This window comes from Lepus europaeus, chromosome 19, assembly GCF_033115175.1.
Source record: "Lepus europaeus isolate LE1 chromosome 19, mLepTim1.pri, whole genome shotgun sequence".
NCBI lineage: Eukaryota > Metazoa > Chordata > Mammalia > Lagomorpha > Leporidae > Lepus > Lepus europaeus.
Genome location: NC_084845.1, coordinates 5,226,475 through 5,245,096, shown reverse-complemented (window position 1 = coordinate 5,245,096; position 18,622 = coordinate 5,226,475). Strand labels below are relative to the sequence as shown.

The 18,622-nt window shown below is 42.1% G+C and overlaps 1 protein-coding gene across 5 annotated transcripts in view; it reads left to right on the top strand.

Moving 5' to 3' along the window:
- The window catches only part of ZNF613 (zinc finger protein 613), a 48,082-nt gene that overhangs the window by 26,699 nt on the left and 2,761 nt on the right, over positions 1–18,622 (top strand). For 4 of the 5 annotated variants that reach the window (XR_009864514.1, XR_009864511.1, XR_009864512.1 and 1 more), the window contains 4 exons: positions 1,084–1,290; positions 1,850–1,976; positions 2,255–2,347; positions 11,773–13,702. Coding sequence is in view for 1 of the 5 variants with exons in the window: in XM_062177939.1 (XP_062033923.1) it covers positions 1,276–1,290; positions 1,850–1,976; positions 2,255–2,347; positions 11,773–13,508 (1,971 nt within the window). In the remaining 4 variants the exon portion in view is untranslated. Of the gene's footprint in view, positions 1–1,083; positions 1,291–1,849; positions 1,977–2,254; positions 2,348–11,772; positions 18,491–18,622 lie in introns of those variants that run through there. The other variant, XM_062177939.1, reaches the window with a different exon arrangement.

Genomic DNA, 18,622 nt, shown 5'->3' with positions numbered 1-18,622 from the left:
AATTCACTCCCCAAATGGCAGCAATGGCCAGAGCTGAGCTGAGCCGATCTGAAGCCAGGAGCCAGAAGCTTCCTGCAGGTCTCTGACACGGGTGCAGGGGCCCATGGACTTGGGCAATTTTCCACTGCTTTTCCAAACCATAAACAGAGAGCCAGATCCAAAGAGGAATAGCTAGGGCTTGAACTGGCATCCATGTGGGATGCTGTCACCTCAGGCAGAGTCTTAGCCTGCTATGCCATAGTGCCAGCCCTGGCTGATGACTTAGACTCATTACTTTCAGGCCAGAGATGTGGCATGCAGATATTCCATTTGTCTTTTTGGAAGAATTAGTACATATTATTATTCGTTGTTCACAGAGTTGATTCAAGAAGTTCGTATTATGTGTATGTGACTGCATGACCATACTCCATGTAATGAAATGGGAATTAAACTCCCTCAATGTAGTAGCTAAGAGCACAGGTCTTACTACGAGGATATATGGCCAAGAGACTAGAGTGCTAAGGTCACTCCTGTTCTGGATGATAGGCAGCCATGGGTTCAGATTCTAGCTCTGCCATATACTGTGTCTTCTTGGACAAGATAGTTTAACCTAAGCCTTAGGTTAATACTGAAATTGGAAATAATAATTTATAGCTTATAAGGCTGTAATGAAGTAGGCAGTAATGCGAAACAAAATAACACAATGCCTGTGCTTTGCTTATTAGCACGTTTGTCTTCAGACTGAGTTGCACCAGCATGTCAGATGTATAACTGTTGAACAGGTGCATAGGCATATGTGGCTTTCAGGATATAAATGTCCAGCTCTCAACTTTCTCTATGTCCTCTTTCTAAAATCTAATCTGAGAAGTTCCTTAGTATTATAGCACCAGCTGTGCTGTTCTGTCTCTCCCTTCAGTTGTCATGCTTCCATTTCACAGAAGAAAGGCTTATCCCATACATTGAGAATCTTGTGCTTTATTACCCCAGGGTGTAAAAGTTTCTGGGGCCCCAAATAAAGGGCCCCGAGTTAAGGTGAGTACGCAGCAGCAGTGACAGCACCTGAGCCTGGAGGGAATATGTATTCAAAGTGAACTTACTCTTCAGTCCACAGGCCCTGGCTCCAGGAAAAAGACACATGAAATTAAGTGAGGAGGAGGTTCCAGGACCCGGAGGTCATCATTTATGGAGACACCATTGACCAGAGATTAAGATTTCTGACCAGAAATTTAGAGCAGTTCAAAAAGGGACTAAAGACACAGCATCTTCATTACTGTCCATTTCCCCAAACAGAAGAAAATGATGAAGACTCAGGTACCTTTCGGTTTGTTTTATTCTTGCCTTCTGTCATTCCATAATAGATTCCTAGATGATTTTAAAGGTCAATTTGAATTAAATGGGAAAGTCTAAGTTGGTAAATGTTTGTACACAGGTAAAGTTAGACTTTTACTTCGACGGCAAGGCACTGGTTCAAGTCCTGGCTGCTCCACTTCCAGTCTACACTCTGCAATGGCCTGGGAAAGTGGTAGATGATGGCCCAAGTACTTGGGCCTCTGTACCCACCTGGGAGACCTGGAAGAAGCTCTTGACTCCTGGCTCCTCGCTTCAGATCGGCACAGCTCTGGCCATTGCGGCCATCTCAGGAGTGAACCAGTGAATGGAAGACCTCTCTCTCTATATCTCTGTTGCTACCTCTGCCTCTCTGTAACTCTGCCTTCAAATAAATAAATAAATCTTAAAAAAAAAAAAAACACAACACTTAGGTGCATAGATGTGACCTCTATGGTAAAAATAAGCAGAACAGCATTCTTCACCTTCTTCCACATCAGTGAAAGGGAGCTGTGTCATATTCAGCAAGACTTTCTTTTTACAGGAGTTGCTGACACTGGAGGACGTGGCTGTGGAGTTCACCTGGGAGGAGTGGCAGCTCCTGAGCCCCGCCCAGAAGGCCCTGTACCGGGATGTGATGCTGGAGAACTACAGCAGCCTGGTGTCCGTGGGTGAGGACAGCTGCCCCATGCCGCCCAGAGGGTGCCCAGCCAGAAGCCTTTCATTTCTAAGCATCTGAAGTCTCTAGAGGGCCTCTGGTCCTCGGAAATCATAGCTTCTCGGTCCCCTCTGTGGTCCTGGAGAAGAGGGTGTAATGTGATCCTTTATCAGAGGATGGCCTTTGCTTTACAGACATATAAGTTACGCAGTTCCCAAAATAGAACTTCTCGCTCGCTGGCTGACCATAGCCCAAATCGGTGATCTTTCTTCTGTCATTTTCCATGAACAGGATATCAAGCCAGCAAGCCAGATGCACTATCCAAGTTGGAACGAGGTGAACTATGGACAGTTGAAGATGAAATCCACAGTCACACTCGCCCAGGTGAGTGAGTGAGAACCGTCAGGGAGGGCGACGGGGTAAGTCATACTCTAGTAGTTCAGAGGTGTCGCAGCTGTGAGGATCTCCAAGCATTTGTGAGCAGAGCTTCTGTGGATCCCTCTCCTTACCGGAGCTCTCAGTAGCCAAAGGGAAAATGTATAGAGAAACATAGTCTCTTTTCTCTTGTTGGATCTGATCAGTTGGATTTCATCTAGGTCTTTTTGTTTGTTTTTAGAGTTCTTAAATGTCTGCATTCTTCCACCATCAGAATATCACCACCTGTTCCTTCTTCTTCCTTGTTACGGAATTCTGTCTTCCATGCTTCTCTCCCAAAAAGAGATCTTCGATTTCCACAGTTTTCTGAGCACTACACTTTCTGTCCTTTTGGGTAATGTTGGTTTTCCTTCCCAACATCCACCCCCATCTTGGATTCTAGCCCCCATGGTAACCCAATCTGTTATTCACTACTCTGAGGTCCTCTGAAAGTTGTGTTTTTCATTTTTGCTGTGCTCTCACAGCCTTTAAAAGTTTCGTTCATTTAAATGACTTAAGCTCTTCTTTTCTGTGGAGATCCTCAGGTAGATATCTCCATTGTTTTCTCACTTACATGTGTGTGCTATTTCCATGACAACTCCTTGAATCTGTCCTGGCCACTGCACACCTTTGAACTTCCCCAATAGCTCCTTCATTAAAAATTCAAATTTGATTTTTTAAAATTTATTTTTAAAATTTTAAAATTCCCTTGATTTTTTAAAAGATTTATTTTATTTATTTGAAAGAGTTACAGAGAGAGAAGAAGAGAGACAGAGATCTTCCATCTACCTGGGCACTCCCTAAATGGCTCCAATATCTGGAGCTGGACCATATCCAAGCCAGGAGCTTCTTCCAAATCTCCCACATGGGTTCAGGGGCCCACTTGGGCCATTCTACCGCTTTTCCCAGGCCAATAACAGAGAGCTGGATTGGATGTGGAGCAGCTGGGACTCGTACCAGCACCCATATCAGATGCTGATGTCACAGGCAGTGGCCCAACATGCTGTGCCACAACACTGGCCCCTCTTCCTTTGATTTTTAAAAAAATCCTCATTCTCTATTTCCAGCTCAAATCAGATAGTTGAACCTCCTGCCTACATTGCTTCTCATGCAATTATTATTTTAGTTTTTTAAAAAATATTTCTGGATTTAAAGCTGCCCTTTTCTTATCATAATCTGATGGTATTAAGTCCCAGTTAATCGTAGTAGTTCTACTTGTGCATGATGGAAATTTTTCTTCTCTCAGTTGATATTCCAGTTGAATCTCCATGATGTGATTTCATCTTGCTGATACAGTTTGTTTTCCTTTTCCTTTTGCTACACTCAAAGTCAGCTACATTTAAAGTAGCCTCCCTTGTGTGTCCCATACATGTAAATATTTCCTTGTTCTGTTGCTTTAAATACTTTTCAATTGCCTGAAATATGTTCTGATAGCCTATTAATACTGTTCCTTATAGCTGTGAACAGCAGAATTATTTTTGGAAATTACATTTTAAAAGGAGGAGACACAAAATTAATTGAAATAGCTAAATATATGTTATATGGTGAAAAATGCTGGAGAGATAGATAAATGCATAGTAGAATAGTGTATGAGGGGTCTGGAAGCTGCACTTTAGGTATGGCTCTTTTGTAAAAAAAATTTGTTTTATTTGTTTATTTGAAGATCACAACAGCCAGGGCTGTGCTACAATGCCCACCCCAGGAATGACTCTTTGCTATGGCATCTCTGAGCAGACATATGAGGTCTATCCCTTGGGTGAATTACCATCCAGGAAGACAAAAGAGCCAAGTTCAAAGGAATGAGGCAGATGTGTGTTTGAGAAACTTGAAATACACCTGGTTGAATACAGTAGCGAGAGCAAGAGGGGCTTTGGTTGGAGATAATATGCCTTTAATGTCATCATGGTGATAGCTAGAGTCTGGGGTAGACAAGACACATAGGACATCTTTTTTACTGTGAGCAATAGAAGTTTATTTCTGACAGTTCTGGAGACTGGAAGTCTGAGGTCAGGGTGCCAGCAAGGGTGGGTTCTGGTGAGGGCCCTCTTCCAGGTTACAGACGACCTCCTTCTCACTGTGTCTTCACGTGGCAGAATGAGAGCGAGAGAGCTCTCTGGAGCCCCTTTTATAAGGGCACTAATCCCCTTCATGAGGGCTCCACCCACATGACCTTGTCAGTTCCCAAAGGCTGTACCTTGACAAAAATGACAGACTTTTTTCTGCAGCTCAAGGAATTAAGATTTGCAATTTGGGAGATGTTCTGCAAAACAGATGACCAGTGCTCCTCAAAACTGCCAAGGTCCTCAGACACAATGAAGTCAGAGAACCTGTCACAAGCGAGAGAGCCCCAGGAGATGTGGTGTGGTGTCCCAGAAGGGATCCTACACACGAGTTTGCTAAGGCTGCCATACAAAGTGCCACAAACTGGGTGGCTTAAGCAACAGGAACGGTGTCATCTCAAAGTTCTGGAGGCTGGAACTCTGAGATGAGAGTGTCAGCAGGGCTGGTTCTTTCTATAGACTGGGGGATTATCAGTTCCATTCCTCTCTCCTATCTTCTAGTGCTTGTAGAACCTCTTTAGCACATTTCAAGGGCTTTTGATTTTTTTTTTTAATTGCAAGTTGAGAAAAAATGAAAGTTTTAAAAATTTATTTATTTATTTGAAAGTCATAGTTACACAGAGAGAGGAGAGGCAGAGAGAGAGAGAAAGAGGTCTTCCATCTGATGGTTCACTCCCCAATTGGCTGCAGTGGCCAGAACTGCTCCTATCTGAAGCCAGGAGCTTCTTCCCGGTCTCCCACGTGGGTGCAGGGTCCCAAGGATTTGGGCCATCTTCTGCTGCTTTCCCAGGCCATAGCATAGAGCTGGATCAGAAGTGGAGCAGCGGGGACTGAAACCAGCGCCCATATGGGATGCCAGCACTTCAGGCCAGGGCGTTAACCCACTGCGCCGCAGTACTGGCCCCAAAATGAAAGTTTTGAGTAGAGGAGTAACATGATACGGTTTATATTTAAAAGGATCACTTTTTCCCCCCAGAAAAAAAAACTTTATGCATTTCATAAATCTTCCCTCTGTACCCAACCTTCCACCCACACTCCCACACTTCTTCCTCTCCCCTCTCCTGTTCTCATTCTTGTTTTTTACTAAGATCTATTTTCAATTAACTTTATACACATCAGATTAACTCTATACTAAGTAAAGAATTTGACAAATAGTATTAAAAAAAAAAGGTTCCTCAACAGTTGAGATAAGGGTTGTTCAAAGTTATCACATCTCAAAGTATCAATTTCACTTTTATAGATTACCTTTTAGGTACTCTATTAGTTACAGCAGATCAGGGAGAACATATGGTATTTGTCCTTTTAGGACTGGCTTATTTCACTATGAAGTTTTCCAGTTTCATCCATTTTGTTGCAAATGACAAGACTTCTTTTTTTTTTTTTTTTTTTTTTTACTGCTGTGTTGTATTCCATGGTGCACATATCCCATAATTCCTTTATCCTGTCTTCAGTTGATGGACATTCAGGTTGATTCCAATTAACCTTATACACATATGATTAACTCTATGTTAAGTAAAGAGTTCAACAAATAGTATGAGGAAGAAAAAATTGTTCCTCAACAGTCAAAACAAGGACTATACAAATAAGTCATTGCTTTTCAAAGTATCAATTTCACTTCTACAGATTTCCTTTTAGGTGCTCTATTTGTCAGTACAGCTTAGGGAGAACATGTGGTATCTGTCCCTTTGGGACTGGCTTATTTCACTAAGTATGATTTTTTTTCCAGTTTCATCCAATTTGTTGCAAATGATCAGATTTTGTGTTTTATTTTTATTTTACTACTGTGTACATACGATGTACATATCCCATAATTTCTTTACCCAGTTTTCAGTTGTCAGACATTTGAGTTGAGTCCATATCTTAGCTATTGGGAATTGAGCTCCAGTAAACATGGGGTTCAGATAATTCTTTCATATGTTGATTTCATTTCCCTTGGGTAAATTCCCAGGAGTGGATGGCTGGGTCGTATGGTAGCCCTATATTCAGATTTCTGAGGTATTTCCATTCTGACTTCCACAGTGGCTGTACTAGTTTACATTCCCACCAACAGTGGATTATGGTACCTTTTTCCCCACATCCTCCCCAGCATTTGTTGATTTCTGTATGAGAGACATTTTGTCAGGGTGAGGGGAAACCTCATTGTGGTTTTTTATTTGCATTTCCCTGATGGCTAGTATAAAAGAATCACTTTGGTACTTTGTAGAAAGTAGACAATGGTAGGCAGAGGCTGACATCTTCTATCCACTTAAGAGGCTACTGCTGTAGTAGCAGGAAGAATGGTTGTCCTTGACTTGGGGACAGGGGTGAGTTTTTGACTGCATTTATAAAGGAGGGAAGATATAATTTCCTGTTGAGGTAGACAAAAGGTATGAGAAAAACATACAAATGAATGATGAAGGTAATTTTCTGGGTTTGAGTCCTGGAAGGAGTGGAATTGCCATTTCCTGAGGTGAAGTTGATGTGTGGAGAAAGAGATAAGGGTTGAGAAATTAGAGTTCAGTTTTAGATTTTTTTTAAAATAAGATTTATTTATTTACTGAAAGTCAGAGGAAGAGAATGAGAAATCTTCCATCTGCTTTTTCACTCCCCAAATGGCCAAGGTGGCCAGGCTTGGAACTCCGTCTGTGTCTCCCATGCAGATGCAGGGGCCCAAGCACTTGGGCCATCATCTGCTTTCTCAGCACATTAGCAGGGAGCTGGATAAAAATAGAGTAGCCAGGACTTGAACTGCACTCGTATTGGATGCTGGCACTGCAGATGATAGCTTAACCCACTGTGCCACAGCACCGGCCCCAGTTTTAGACATTTTCATTGGAATGCTTGTTCTCAATCCTGTAGTGTTCTCTGCTGGAGTTGGATGTATCGGGTTTAAGGAGAGGTTAAGACTAAACATAGAAGTTTGGATTGAGTATGATCTTCTGCAATGAAAGGATAGATGAAGTAGTTTGAAAACTAGTGATCAGAAAGATGAGTATTTTTTAAGTGAGTGGTTTCCTAATATGTGCACCAAGACTTTTTCTGAGAGTCTGTGTTAGACTTGGGTTGCATCCTGGGATAGCCTATATGTAGTGCTGTAAATAGGCCCTCTGGAGCCTTGTTGATGAACTACAGCCCTATTGCATAGTATAAGAGATTAAATTTACTGAGAAATAAAGCAATATTTTTTGTGACTAAGATTTTAGTAACACCTAGTGAACAAACGTGTAATACATAGAATTTCACTTGAGGCATCTTTTGCTGCTGTTCAGGCATGTGTAAAGTTAACTATCAAAATAAACGATAAAGACAGAGAATGCTTTAGAAGTTCAAGAAAAACAGAGCTTATAATGATATAGAATGGAGAATAATAGCATGATATATAGGGGGCATATTTAGGATTTGAATAAACTGATGTGTTAATAAAGTCACATGTAAATGGTAACTATATATAGGCAATAGATACATTAATTAGCTGGATTCTGCTGATCATATCACTATATATACATATATATATGTATATCTATCTATATATATGTATAAATATAAACATCAAATTGGGCTGGCATTGTGGCAGCAATGGTTAGGCTGTGACTTGCAACACCAGCATTCCATACTGGATAGCTGGGCCAAGTCCCAACTGCTCCACTTCTGATCTGGCTTCCTGCTAATGTGCCCAGAAAGGCAGTAGAAGATGGCCCAAGTACATGGGTCCTTACCACCTACATGGGAGACCAGGATGGAGTTCCTGGCTCTTGGCTTTGGCTTGACCCAGACCTGGCTGTAGCAACCATTTGGGGAGTGAACCAGCAGATAGAAGATCTCAATCTCTCTCTCTCTCTCTCTCTCTCTCTCTTGTTCTGACTTTCAAATAATTCTTTAAAGAATAAGGGGTGGGATAGCATCATGGTGCAGCAGGTTAAGCCACCACTTGTGACACTGTTACCCCATATCAGAATTTTGGTTTGAGTCCTGGCTGCTCCACTTCCACTTTAGCTCCCTCTAATATGTATGGGAAGGCAGTGGAAGATGGCCCAGATACTTAGGCCCCTGCCATCCACATGGGAGACCTGAATCAAATTCCAGACTCCCTGTTTCAGCCTGGCCCAGCCCCAACCATTGCAACCATTTTGGGAGTGAACCAGCAGTTGGAAGATCAGTCACTCTCTTTGTCATTCTGCTTTCCAAATAAATAAATAAATCTTTTTTAAAAAAAGATTTATTTATTTTTTTTTTTGACAGGCAGAGTGGACAGTGAGAGAGAGAGAGACAGAGAGAAATGTCTTCCTTCTGCCGTTGGTTCACCCTCCAATGGCCGCCACGGTAGGCGTGCTGCGGCCAGCGCACCGCGCTGATCTGATGGCAGGAGCCAGGTGCTTATCCTGGTCTCCCATGGGGTGCAGGGCCCAAGGACTTGGGCCATCCTCCACTGCACTCCCTGGCCACAGCAGAGAGCTGGCCTGGAAGAGGGGCAACCGGGACAGGATCGGTGCCCCGACCGACCGGGACTAGAACCTGGTGTGCCGGCGCCGCAAGGCGGAGGATTAGCCTAGTGAGCCGTGGCGCCGGCCGTTAAAAAAAGATTTATTTTTATTTGAAAGAGTTACAGAGAGAAGTAAAGACAGAGAGAGAGGTCTTCCATCCGCTGGTTCACTCCCCAAATGGCTGCAATGGCCAGAGTTGAGCCGATCCGAAGTCAGGAGCTAGGAGCTTCTTCCGGGTCTCCCATGCGGGTCCAGGGGCCCAAAGACTTAGGCCATCTTCTACTGTTTTCCCAGGCCATAGCATAGAGCTGGATCAGAAGTGGAGCAGCCAGGATTCAAACCGGTGCCCATATGGGATGCTGGCACTTCAGGCCAGGGCTTTCACCTGCTGTACCACAGCCCCCAGTCCCTAAATAAATTTTTAAGAAAAAACATCGAATTGTATACCTTGAACATGAACAATCTTTATATATTAGTAATGCTACAATAAAGCTACTTTAAAAGCACAGAGCTATTGAAGGTGTGAAGTTGGAGGTCTGCAAGGTTGTGTGAGTAACTGTGAAGGGACTGTCCTGAATCTGGCCGTGGGAAGGTTTGGAGGTATTTTTAGGGAACTGGTCGAGTGTGAGCATGAATAAATGGGATAATCATGGTAAAGTTTTTATTTGCAGGCTGGCTTGTGTGGACTTTTATGTGTAATTGAGGTAGAATGGTGAGGTTGTTTGTTTATTTTATATCATTACTGGGTATATAAGCTTACTTCTAACTGGGTGGCAAGGGTGTAGCAACAGTAAAGCACATCCAGTATTTCTAAGAATAATGGAAAGTACACTACCGAGAGTCTTGTTCTGGGATCTGAAGTGTGACCCTTTAGGACTTCTTAACTGATGGCAGCTGAGACATTTTATATAACATTTTGAAAGACAATGGGAATCATAATATAGGAGACATTGAAACAGGAATAATTTGAATATTAGAGCGCGTATAACTACAGGATGTGTCTGGAAGTGGTGACAGTACCCTATGCAATACCTCAAAATGTCTGATTCTAGAGAAGACCAGAATGTCTATGAAATTTTTCTCCATCTGTTTGATGTAGGAGAATGTTTCACAACAATTTAAAAGATAGAATATTGACTACAGAAGTTTTGCTGTAAACAGGATACTGATGCTTTGGGAAATTTAAGTTTGATGGTGGTATACAGAATGAAAGATAACAAACTGGAGGAATAAGATAGACTCCCCAAAATCTATCATTTATCTTAAAATCAAATGCTAAGTTTACAACATTCTGACTCAACTCTTTGGGATAATAGTTTCTGATACATATATTTGCTTATTTCCCTGATTGGTATAGTCTGGACTTTTCTAAATCAAAATCTAAATATTGGGGCCAGTGTTGTGACATAGGAGCTTAAGTTGATCCCTGCAATGCCAGTGTCCCATATGGGTGCCAGTTCCACTTATATATCTGGGAAAGCAGTAGAAGATAGCCCAAGTCTTTGGGCCCCTACACCTACAAGGAAGACCTGGGTAGAGTTTCTGGCTCCTAGCTTTAGCCTATCCCAGCCCTGGCCATTTCAGCTGTTTGGGAAGTGAACCAGCAGATGAAAGATCTCTTTTTCTCTGTCTCTCCCTTTCTTTCCGTGACTCTGCATTTCAAATCAATCAGTCTTTTTAAAAAATCTAAATATTGCAATAAGCATAAACCTAGCCCCATACTTTCATCTTGTTTGAATCTATGTAGTTTTCCAAATACATTCCTATCCAGCCCTCTGTCCTTAAATAATATATATGGAGTGATGATTTCCATCTTGTTATCTCTATTCTAGACTTTTATCAAATTTTATGTATCCAACTAGATTTTTCATGTTTGTATTTGAATATTTTAAACTCATCTCATAGTTGATATGGTTTAAAATGCTAACTTGGGGGCCGGCGCTGTGGCACAGTGGGTTAACGCCTTGGCCTGAAACACCGGCATCCCATATGGGTGCTGGTTCTAGTCCTGGCTGGTCTACTTCCAGTCCAGCTCTCTACTGTGGCCTAGGAAAGCAGCAGAAGATGGCCCAAGTCCTTGGGCCCCTGCACCCGCATGGGAGACCCGGAAGAAGCTCCTGGCTCGTAGCTTCAGATCAGCACAGTTCTGGCCATTGCAGCCATTTGGGGAGTGAACCATCAGATGGAAGACCTCTCTCTGTCTCTCTGCCTCTCCTCTTTCTCAGTAACTCTGACTTATAATTTAAAAAATAAATCTTAAAAAAAAAAGAAAAAAAAATGCTAACTTGATTTTACCCAATGGAAACCTCAGTGTTAGTTCCCATCTTATCAAAAGGTGCTACTGTATCTGGTGGTTCAATGCAGATAATTAGGAATGATCCTAATTCCTTATTTTTGGTAATCTTGTTGTATTGAAACCTTGAGTAAGTCTTGCCTTTCCCAAAATTATATCCTGATTTCTTGCACCTCCCTCTCCATTGCTTCCTCAAATTATTTTTCACAGTTTGTACCTACACTCTCTATGTCATTGCTTCTCTATTTGATTTTCCCTAACTAAAATATATATATATGTATATATATATATATATTTTGACTATTATTTTATAGTACTTTATGTGATCATACTTAGAAAACTAAATCTGTATTTATTTATTTTGAATTACCTAACATTATTTATACACTGACTACTTTCACCTTTTCTTTGTTTAAATTATTTTACCCTTGTCCAAGTGACAGCAACCTTATCTACTTATCTACTTTTTAAACTGAGGTATTAGTATTGTCAATTATGAGCCAGCCTACACAGAGCTGTTTATGGATTAGTTTTAGTCTTTTCCATGCTGATGGAATGACTTACTGTTCTCTTCTTTCCTAGAAATCAAGACAGTCAATGATCATCTGCAGGTGCATTTGAAAAACCAAAGGTGTCTGAAAAGAGTGGGACAATACCATGAACATAGTGAATTTGGAAAGAGCATTAATCAGAGGAAAAGTAATATCCCTTTAATGCAAAATCATGTTGTGTTTGACGTAAATGGAAAAACAGTGAAATCAAATTTAAGCTTAGTCAAGCATAACAGGAGCTGTAAAATAAAAAATCTTGTGGGGGTAAATGGAGACAAGAAATCCTTCCTTCACGCTGAGCATGAACGATTTTTTGCTGAAAAGAAATTTCCCAAATACGGAAATTCTGTGACTACAAATGCACAATTCATTAAGCCTCAGGGAACTCAAAAGAGAGAGAAACCCCATGTGTGCAATGAATGTGGAAAGGCCTTCCTCAAGAATTCTCGCCTCATTGATCATCAGAGAGTTCATTCAGGAGAGAAACCTCATAGATGCAGTATGTGTGGGAAAGCCTTTTCCAGAAAGTCCCGGCTCACTGAACATCAGAAAACACACGTAGGAGACAAACGGTATGAATGTACTGAATGTGACAAAGCATTCCGCTGGAAATCGCAGTTTATTGCACATCAGAAAACTCATACAGGAGAGAAGCCCTATGTATGCAGTGACTGTGGAAAAGGCTTCATCAAGAAATCTCGGCTCATTAACCATCAGAGAGTTCATACAGGAGAGAAACCACATGGATGTAGTCTGTGTGAGAAAGCGTTCTCCAGAAAGTCTAGGCTCATTGAACATCAGAGAACTCATACGGGAGAAAAACCCTATGAATGCACTGAATGTGACAAAGCATTCCGCTGGAAATCGCAGCTCAATGCACATCAGAAAACACATACAGGAGAAAAGTCGTACATATGCAGTGACTGTGGGAAGGGCTTCATTCAGAAAGGCAATCTGGTTGTACACCAGCGAACTCATACTGGAGAGAAGCCCTACGTGTGCAGTGACTGTGGGAAACGCTTCATTCAGAAGGGCAATCTCCTTATACATCAGCGAACTCATACTGGGGAGAAACCCTACGTGTGCAGTGACTGTGGGAAGGGCTTTAGCCAGAAGACATGCCTAATATCGCATCAGAGATTTCACACAGGAAAGACGCCTTTTGTGTGTCCTGAATGTGGAAAGTCCTGCTCACACAAGTCAGGTCTCATTAACCATCGGAGAATTCACACAGGAGAAAAACCTTACAAATGTGGCGACTGTGGGAAAGCTTTCAGAGATAAGTCATGCCTCAACAGACACCGCAGAACTCACACAGGAGAGAGACCATACGGATGCTCTGATTGTGGGAAGGCTTTCTCCCATTTGTCATGCCTTGTGTATCATAAGGGGATGCTGCATGCAAGAGAGAAGCGTGTAGCTTCAGTCAGGTTAGAAAATCCTTCCTCAAAAAGTCACAGCTCATCACAAACAGATGATTTTATACAGGAGAAAAACTCTGCTAACATGGGGACTGTGCACATGCCCTCTGGTGCACCTCAGACTTTATTAAACAGCAGTGAGTTCCAAGCAGATCGCAATGTAGCCATTGTGGGACAGCCAGTTGCCAGATGTTCAGCTTCTGTGAAAGATAGAATTTGCACAGAAGAGAAACCTTATGAATGCAGTGAATATGGTAGTGCTTTCAGTGATCCATTACGTCATACTTTGTCACAAAAACCACAGAGAAATAAACTGAAATATTCAAGGTTGAAAACTCTTGAGTAAAACCTAGCTCGTTATATGGCTAAGTGTGTATATATTAAATGGAAAAAAAAAGTCCTATAAATGCACAGACTGGGAAAATCTATTATGGGAGGATAGATCCTATCAATGGTCATAGATCACAGATCATCAGTGAACTCATAGTTGAATGAAATACAATAACCGTGGAAAAGCCCTGGCCCAGAAATAAGACCTCGGTAGGTATCGGTTAATATAGGAGACAAACCATTGGAAGATCTTTGAAGACCGTGAATGTGACAGGGTTGCCAATGGTAGATTCTGTCCCATGAATTGTCAGAAGAAATTATATAGAAACAATAGTGAATCACACTAACTAGAACATCTTCAAAATATCAGGAGCACCGGCCGGCGCCGTGGCTCAATAGGCTAATCCTCCGCCTTGTGGCGCTGGCACACCGGGTTCGAGTCCCGGTCGGGGCGCCAGATTCTATCCTGGTTGCCCCTCTTCCAGTCCAGCTCTCTGCTGTGGCCCGGGAGTGCAGTGGAGGATGGCTCAAGTGCTTGAGCTCTGCACCCCATGGGAGACCAGGAGAAGCACCTGGCTCCTGCCTTTGGATCAGCACAGTGCGCCGGTTGCAGCACGCCGGCTGCGGCAGCCATTGGAGGGTGAACCAACGGCAAAGGAAGACCTTTCTCTCTGTCTCTCTGTCCACTCTGCCTGTCAAAAATAAAAATAAATAAATGAATAAAACTTTAATTGGATAGACAATTTAAAAAGTGAACACTGGGAAGCATTTCACAAAGTGCTTTAAGCTGCCATTTGGAATGCCCCATCTCCCATATCCTAGTGCCTGGTTCAAGTCCTAATGTAGTTTTTAGTGATGCACATGCTGAGAGGCAGCAGATGATGGCTAAAGTACTTAAGTTCTTGCCATCCATGTGGGAGACCCAGATGGAGTTCCATTCTCCTGGCTTCAGTTTCGTCCAGCCCTGAATGTTGCAGGCCTTTGACTAGTGAACCAACAAATGGAAGATAGTCTCCTCTATGTCCCTGCTCTTCAAATAAAATGCAAAGTAATAACAGTAAAAACTTCTATCATCTTACTACTTCACTCTCTTCCCTTCATAAAAGCTATAGCTAGCACTTAAATGCAGTTTGCCAGGTGCTACCTGCATTGCTTGGTTGCTTAATATTTCATATGCTCCCTTTTCACCTTCACGTGTCTTGGGAGAAATATTTGATTTTATTTGAAGGCTCATACCTTTCTCCCTATTATAGATAATGTGGGCAGTGGGCTTCACGGAATGTCCCAGAGTTGGCTTCAAGACAGTTCTCACCTAGTTGAGCATGATTCATGTTCTGTCCCATCCCCGGAAGGACACTGGAAATGTCCTCTGCTTTTGTCCACTCTGATGGCTGCCTTCCATGCCCCTTCAAACACTTCACCTTTTACAAACTTAGTTTTCTATTGGTCCTCCCGGGGCACTTAGCAGTTCCTCCCTGAGCCAAGAGTTTGTATTTTATTATTTGTATTATTTGTATTATTTGTATTAGGAGACCAGACCTACTCTGAGACACCTGTGTCTGTAGTGCTTGCTCCTGGTGGCTCAGCATGTGCGTAGAGCATGCAGAGATATTTTGCTCAGCCTATTGAGGGTTTTATATCTCTTGATAACTTCTGCAGTTATCATAGTGATAGAGGTACTGACTACTTAAAATCAGACCTGGGCTGCTTGGCACTGGACTGCCAGTTAACCTGAGATGAGAGTTGATGCAAGGAAATAGATTTATTCAAGAGGGTGTGTCTTCAGGGAAAAGCAACCTCTTCAGTTTCAGAAGTACTTTTCCTAATTTGCAAGTTAGCAGAACTTTTAAAGGAGAAATAGGGGCTGGAAGAGATTGTCAGGTTTCTAGGATTGGTTCTGCTAGTCATCCTGACATTACTTAGGTGGAAGCTTCTTGATATCGAGTTGATTGTTTTTGGCTGATGATCATAATTTCCTTCCTTACCTGAGGTTGTCCCCTGAAATTCTTAGGGCAGCATCTGTTGAATAAGCATTCTAATAAGTCACAGGATGAGCAGTTAGCTTTTGTTAATTAGAATGTGGAAAAGAGAGGACAATGTGCTTTCTTTATAGTTGCAATCATATAACATCATAAGGTTAGAATGAAAAGAAAGAGGAAGATGTGTTCAATACAGTTACAGTACCCTGAAGTTAACTCAGTACTTTCTTACAGCACTGAATGGTAACAGTCATTATAGATGCTGTGTTGTGGAACACAGCAGAATGCAGGGCCCATGGCCAGAGCTCAGACTCCTGGAAGTGCCGTTTCTCCACCAGGAATTATTGGCTCTTAGTGTCCTCATGATGGTAAAGGAAGAGCTGTGGAGCAATGGCATCAGGGTTGAAGTCTTTTTGAACTTGGATTCCAACTTTATTCATTCTTTGTAGAGTCTACAAAGGATCAAGTTCCGGTAGGTTGGGTTCTGGACCTAACTCCAGAGTAAAAGGCTTTGGAAGTCAGTGAATCACAACATGGTACTGGGACCATGAAGGGCCATGTACTGAGGATATCTTCTCTTTTAGTCACTGAGGAATAATAGAACCTTTGGCAGTCATGTATTAGGAATCTTAAAGTAATGACCAATAGCCCATCTGTTGGGGTTTATGGTCATTGAGGGCCCATGCAGAGTAAATCAGTGGTTGAGACTCAGAATAGTAAGGTGTGTCATTGAACAAAGTCTGCTACCCTCATCCACCAGTGGACTAAACTTTCTTTCCTTTATCTTCAAACTTTGTCCTCATTATTGTGATTTACCACCATTGACAAGGCCCAGACTTTTGGTTACAGCATGAAGAGATGGGTCTGGAAACTCAGGGCCCCAGGCCCCTGTAGAGTTGGGGGGTTGAGGCTTAAACATTGGGTGCTGGTAATGGTTATATATATTTTTTAAGATTTATGTATTTGAAAGAGTTACACAGCGAGAGGAGAGGCATAGCGAGAGGTCTTCCATATGCTGGTTCACTCCCCAACTGGCCGCAATGGCTGGAGCTGCGTAGATCTGAAGCCAGCAGCCAAGAGCTTCTTCCAGGTCTCCCATGCGGGTGCAGGGGCCCAAGGACTTGGGCCATCTTCTGCTGCTTTCCCAGGCCATAGACCGGTGCCCATATGGGATGCTGGCACTTCAGCTGGTGGCTTCACCCACTATACCACAGCACCAGGCCCAGTAATGGTTGTAATTTAAAGCCACACTTGCCCAGCTAATACAAATCTATTTCAGTTCTTTAAGTCTATCCTCAAGATATAAACATGTGTCTTCCTACATTATCTCTTATATTCAGTTTTCAGGACAATGTCTAGTCTCTTTGTGATATTTGTTTAAAATAAGTGTATGTTTATTTTCCTGGTCAGTATAGTCAGTTTGGTTCATTTTAATGGATTTTTCCAAGCCAAAATCTGAATATTTAAATTACTAAAGCTTAGGTCCTTTTGCCTTAATCTTTTCAATCTTTACATTCTCTGAACACAGTCATTTCAACTTTTATCCATAACATTTCAACTTTTATCCATAAATATTTACATCTTGATAACTTTCCACATTGCTGTGTCCACTTAAACTCTTCAAATTTTTTTGTCTCTAACTGCATACTTTGCACTTTAATTTCTAATAAAAATCTAAATAGTTATATGCTTTAAAAAGTCTGCTTACTGGGGGCTGGCGCTGTGGTGCAGTGGGTTAATGCCCTGGCCTGAAGCGCTGGCATCCTATATGGGCACTGGGTCTGAGTCCTGGCTGCTCCTCTTCCAGTCCAGCTCTCTGCTGAGGCCTGGGAAAGCAGTAGAAGATGGCCCAAGTCCTTGGGTCCCTGCACCCACGTGGGAGACCCGGAAGAAGCTCCTGGCTCCTGGCTTCAGATCAGTGCAGCTCTGGCTGTTTCGGCCAGCTGGGGAGTGAACCATCGGATGGAAGATCTCTCTCTCTCTCTCTCTCTCCCTCTCTCTCTCTCTGTGTAATTCTGACTTTCAAATAAATAAATAAATAAATCTTTAAATAAAAAGTCTGCTTACTTCCTCAAATTCCAAATCTCAATACTGTTCACACTTTCAAAGGCAGTTCCTCTTGACTTAAAATCAGTAAACTTCAATTCTTCACACTTATTCCAACATTTTGAATTCATCAGGGAGCCGTGTTTTATTCCGTGATGTTTTATTCCACCTCCCTTCATCTTTGTTTTTCATAATTTGCAGTTGCCTTCTTGTCTTCTTTGCTTGCTTATTATTTTCCCTAACTAGAATATAAACACATTGAAAATAAATAATAGGTTAGATTTCCGAACACCACAACAAGGATATAATGTGCACTCAGTAAAGATTTATAGGATAACTAAATGCAGGTCCCCTAATTTTGGATCAGGTTTGCTTTACACTTATGTTTTCTCATCTAACTTTAATTTTTCTTGTTTTATACTATTTATGCAAGTTTTACAAAGTGTTAGAAAGTAGCCAAATCTATATACATTGTTAATTATTTAAGCTTTGTACAACTGTTGCTTTTGCTGCTTGATTTGTGTCTATAAGATATTTCACAAATTTTTGAAAAATGGAATTAAAAGGTAAATTCAGTGCAAAAAATTTGAAGTCTACGCATATAAAGTGTCTTCAGAAAATTCATGGGAAATGTGTATTATAAAAAAAAAAAAAAACTGAGGCCGGCGCCGTGGCTCAACAGGCTAATCCTCCGCCTTGCGGCGCCAGAACACCGGGTTCTAGTCCCAGTTGGGGCGCCGGATTCTATCCCGGTTGCCCCTCTTCCAGGCCAGCTCTCTGCTATGGCCTGGGAAGGCAGTGGAGGATGGCCCAAGTCCTTGGGCCCTGCACCTGCGTGGGAGACCAGGAGAAGCACCTGGCTCCAAGCTTTGGATCAGCACGATGCGCCGGCCGCAGCGGCCATTGGAGGGTGAACCAACAGCAAAAGGAAGACCTTTCTCTCTGTCTCTCTCTCTCTCACTATCCACTCTGCCTGTCAAAAAAAATTAAAAATTAAAAAAAACTGCATGAATTACAGACTTTTGTACACCAAAATAAACATCTTTTAGTTCCATTTTCCATGAACTTTTGAGGCACCCTTGTATTGTGTTTTTATCAGTTCCCA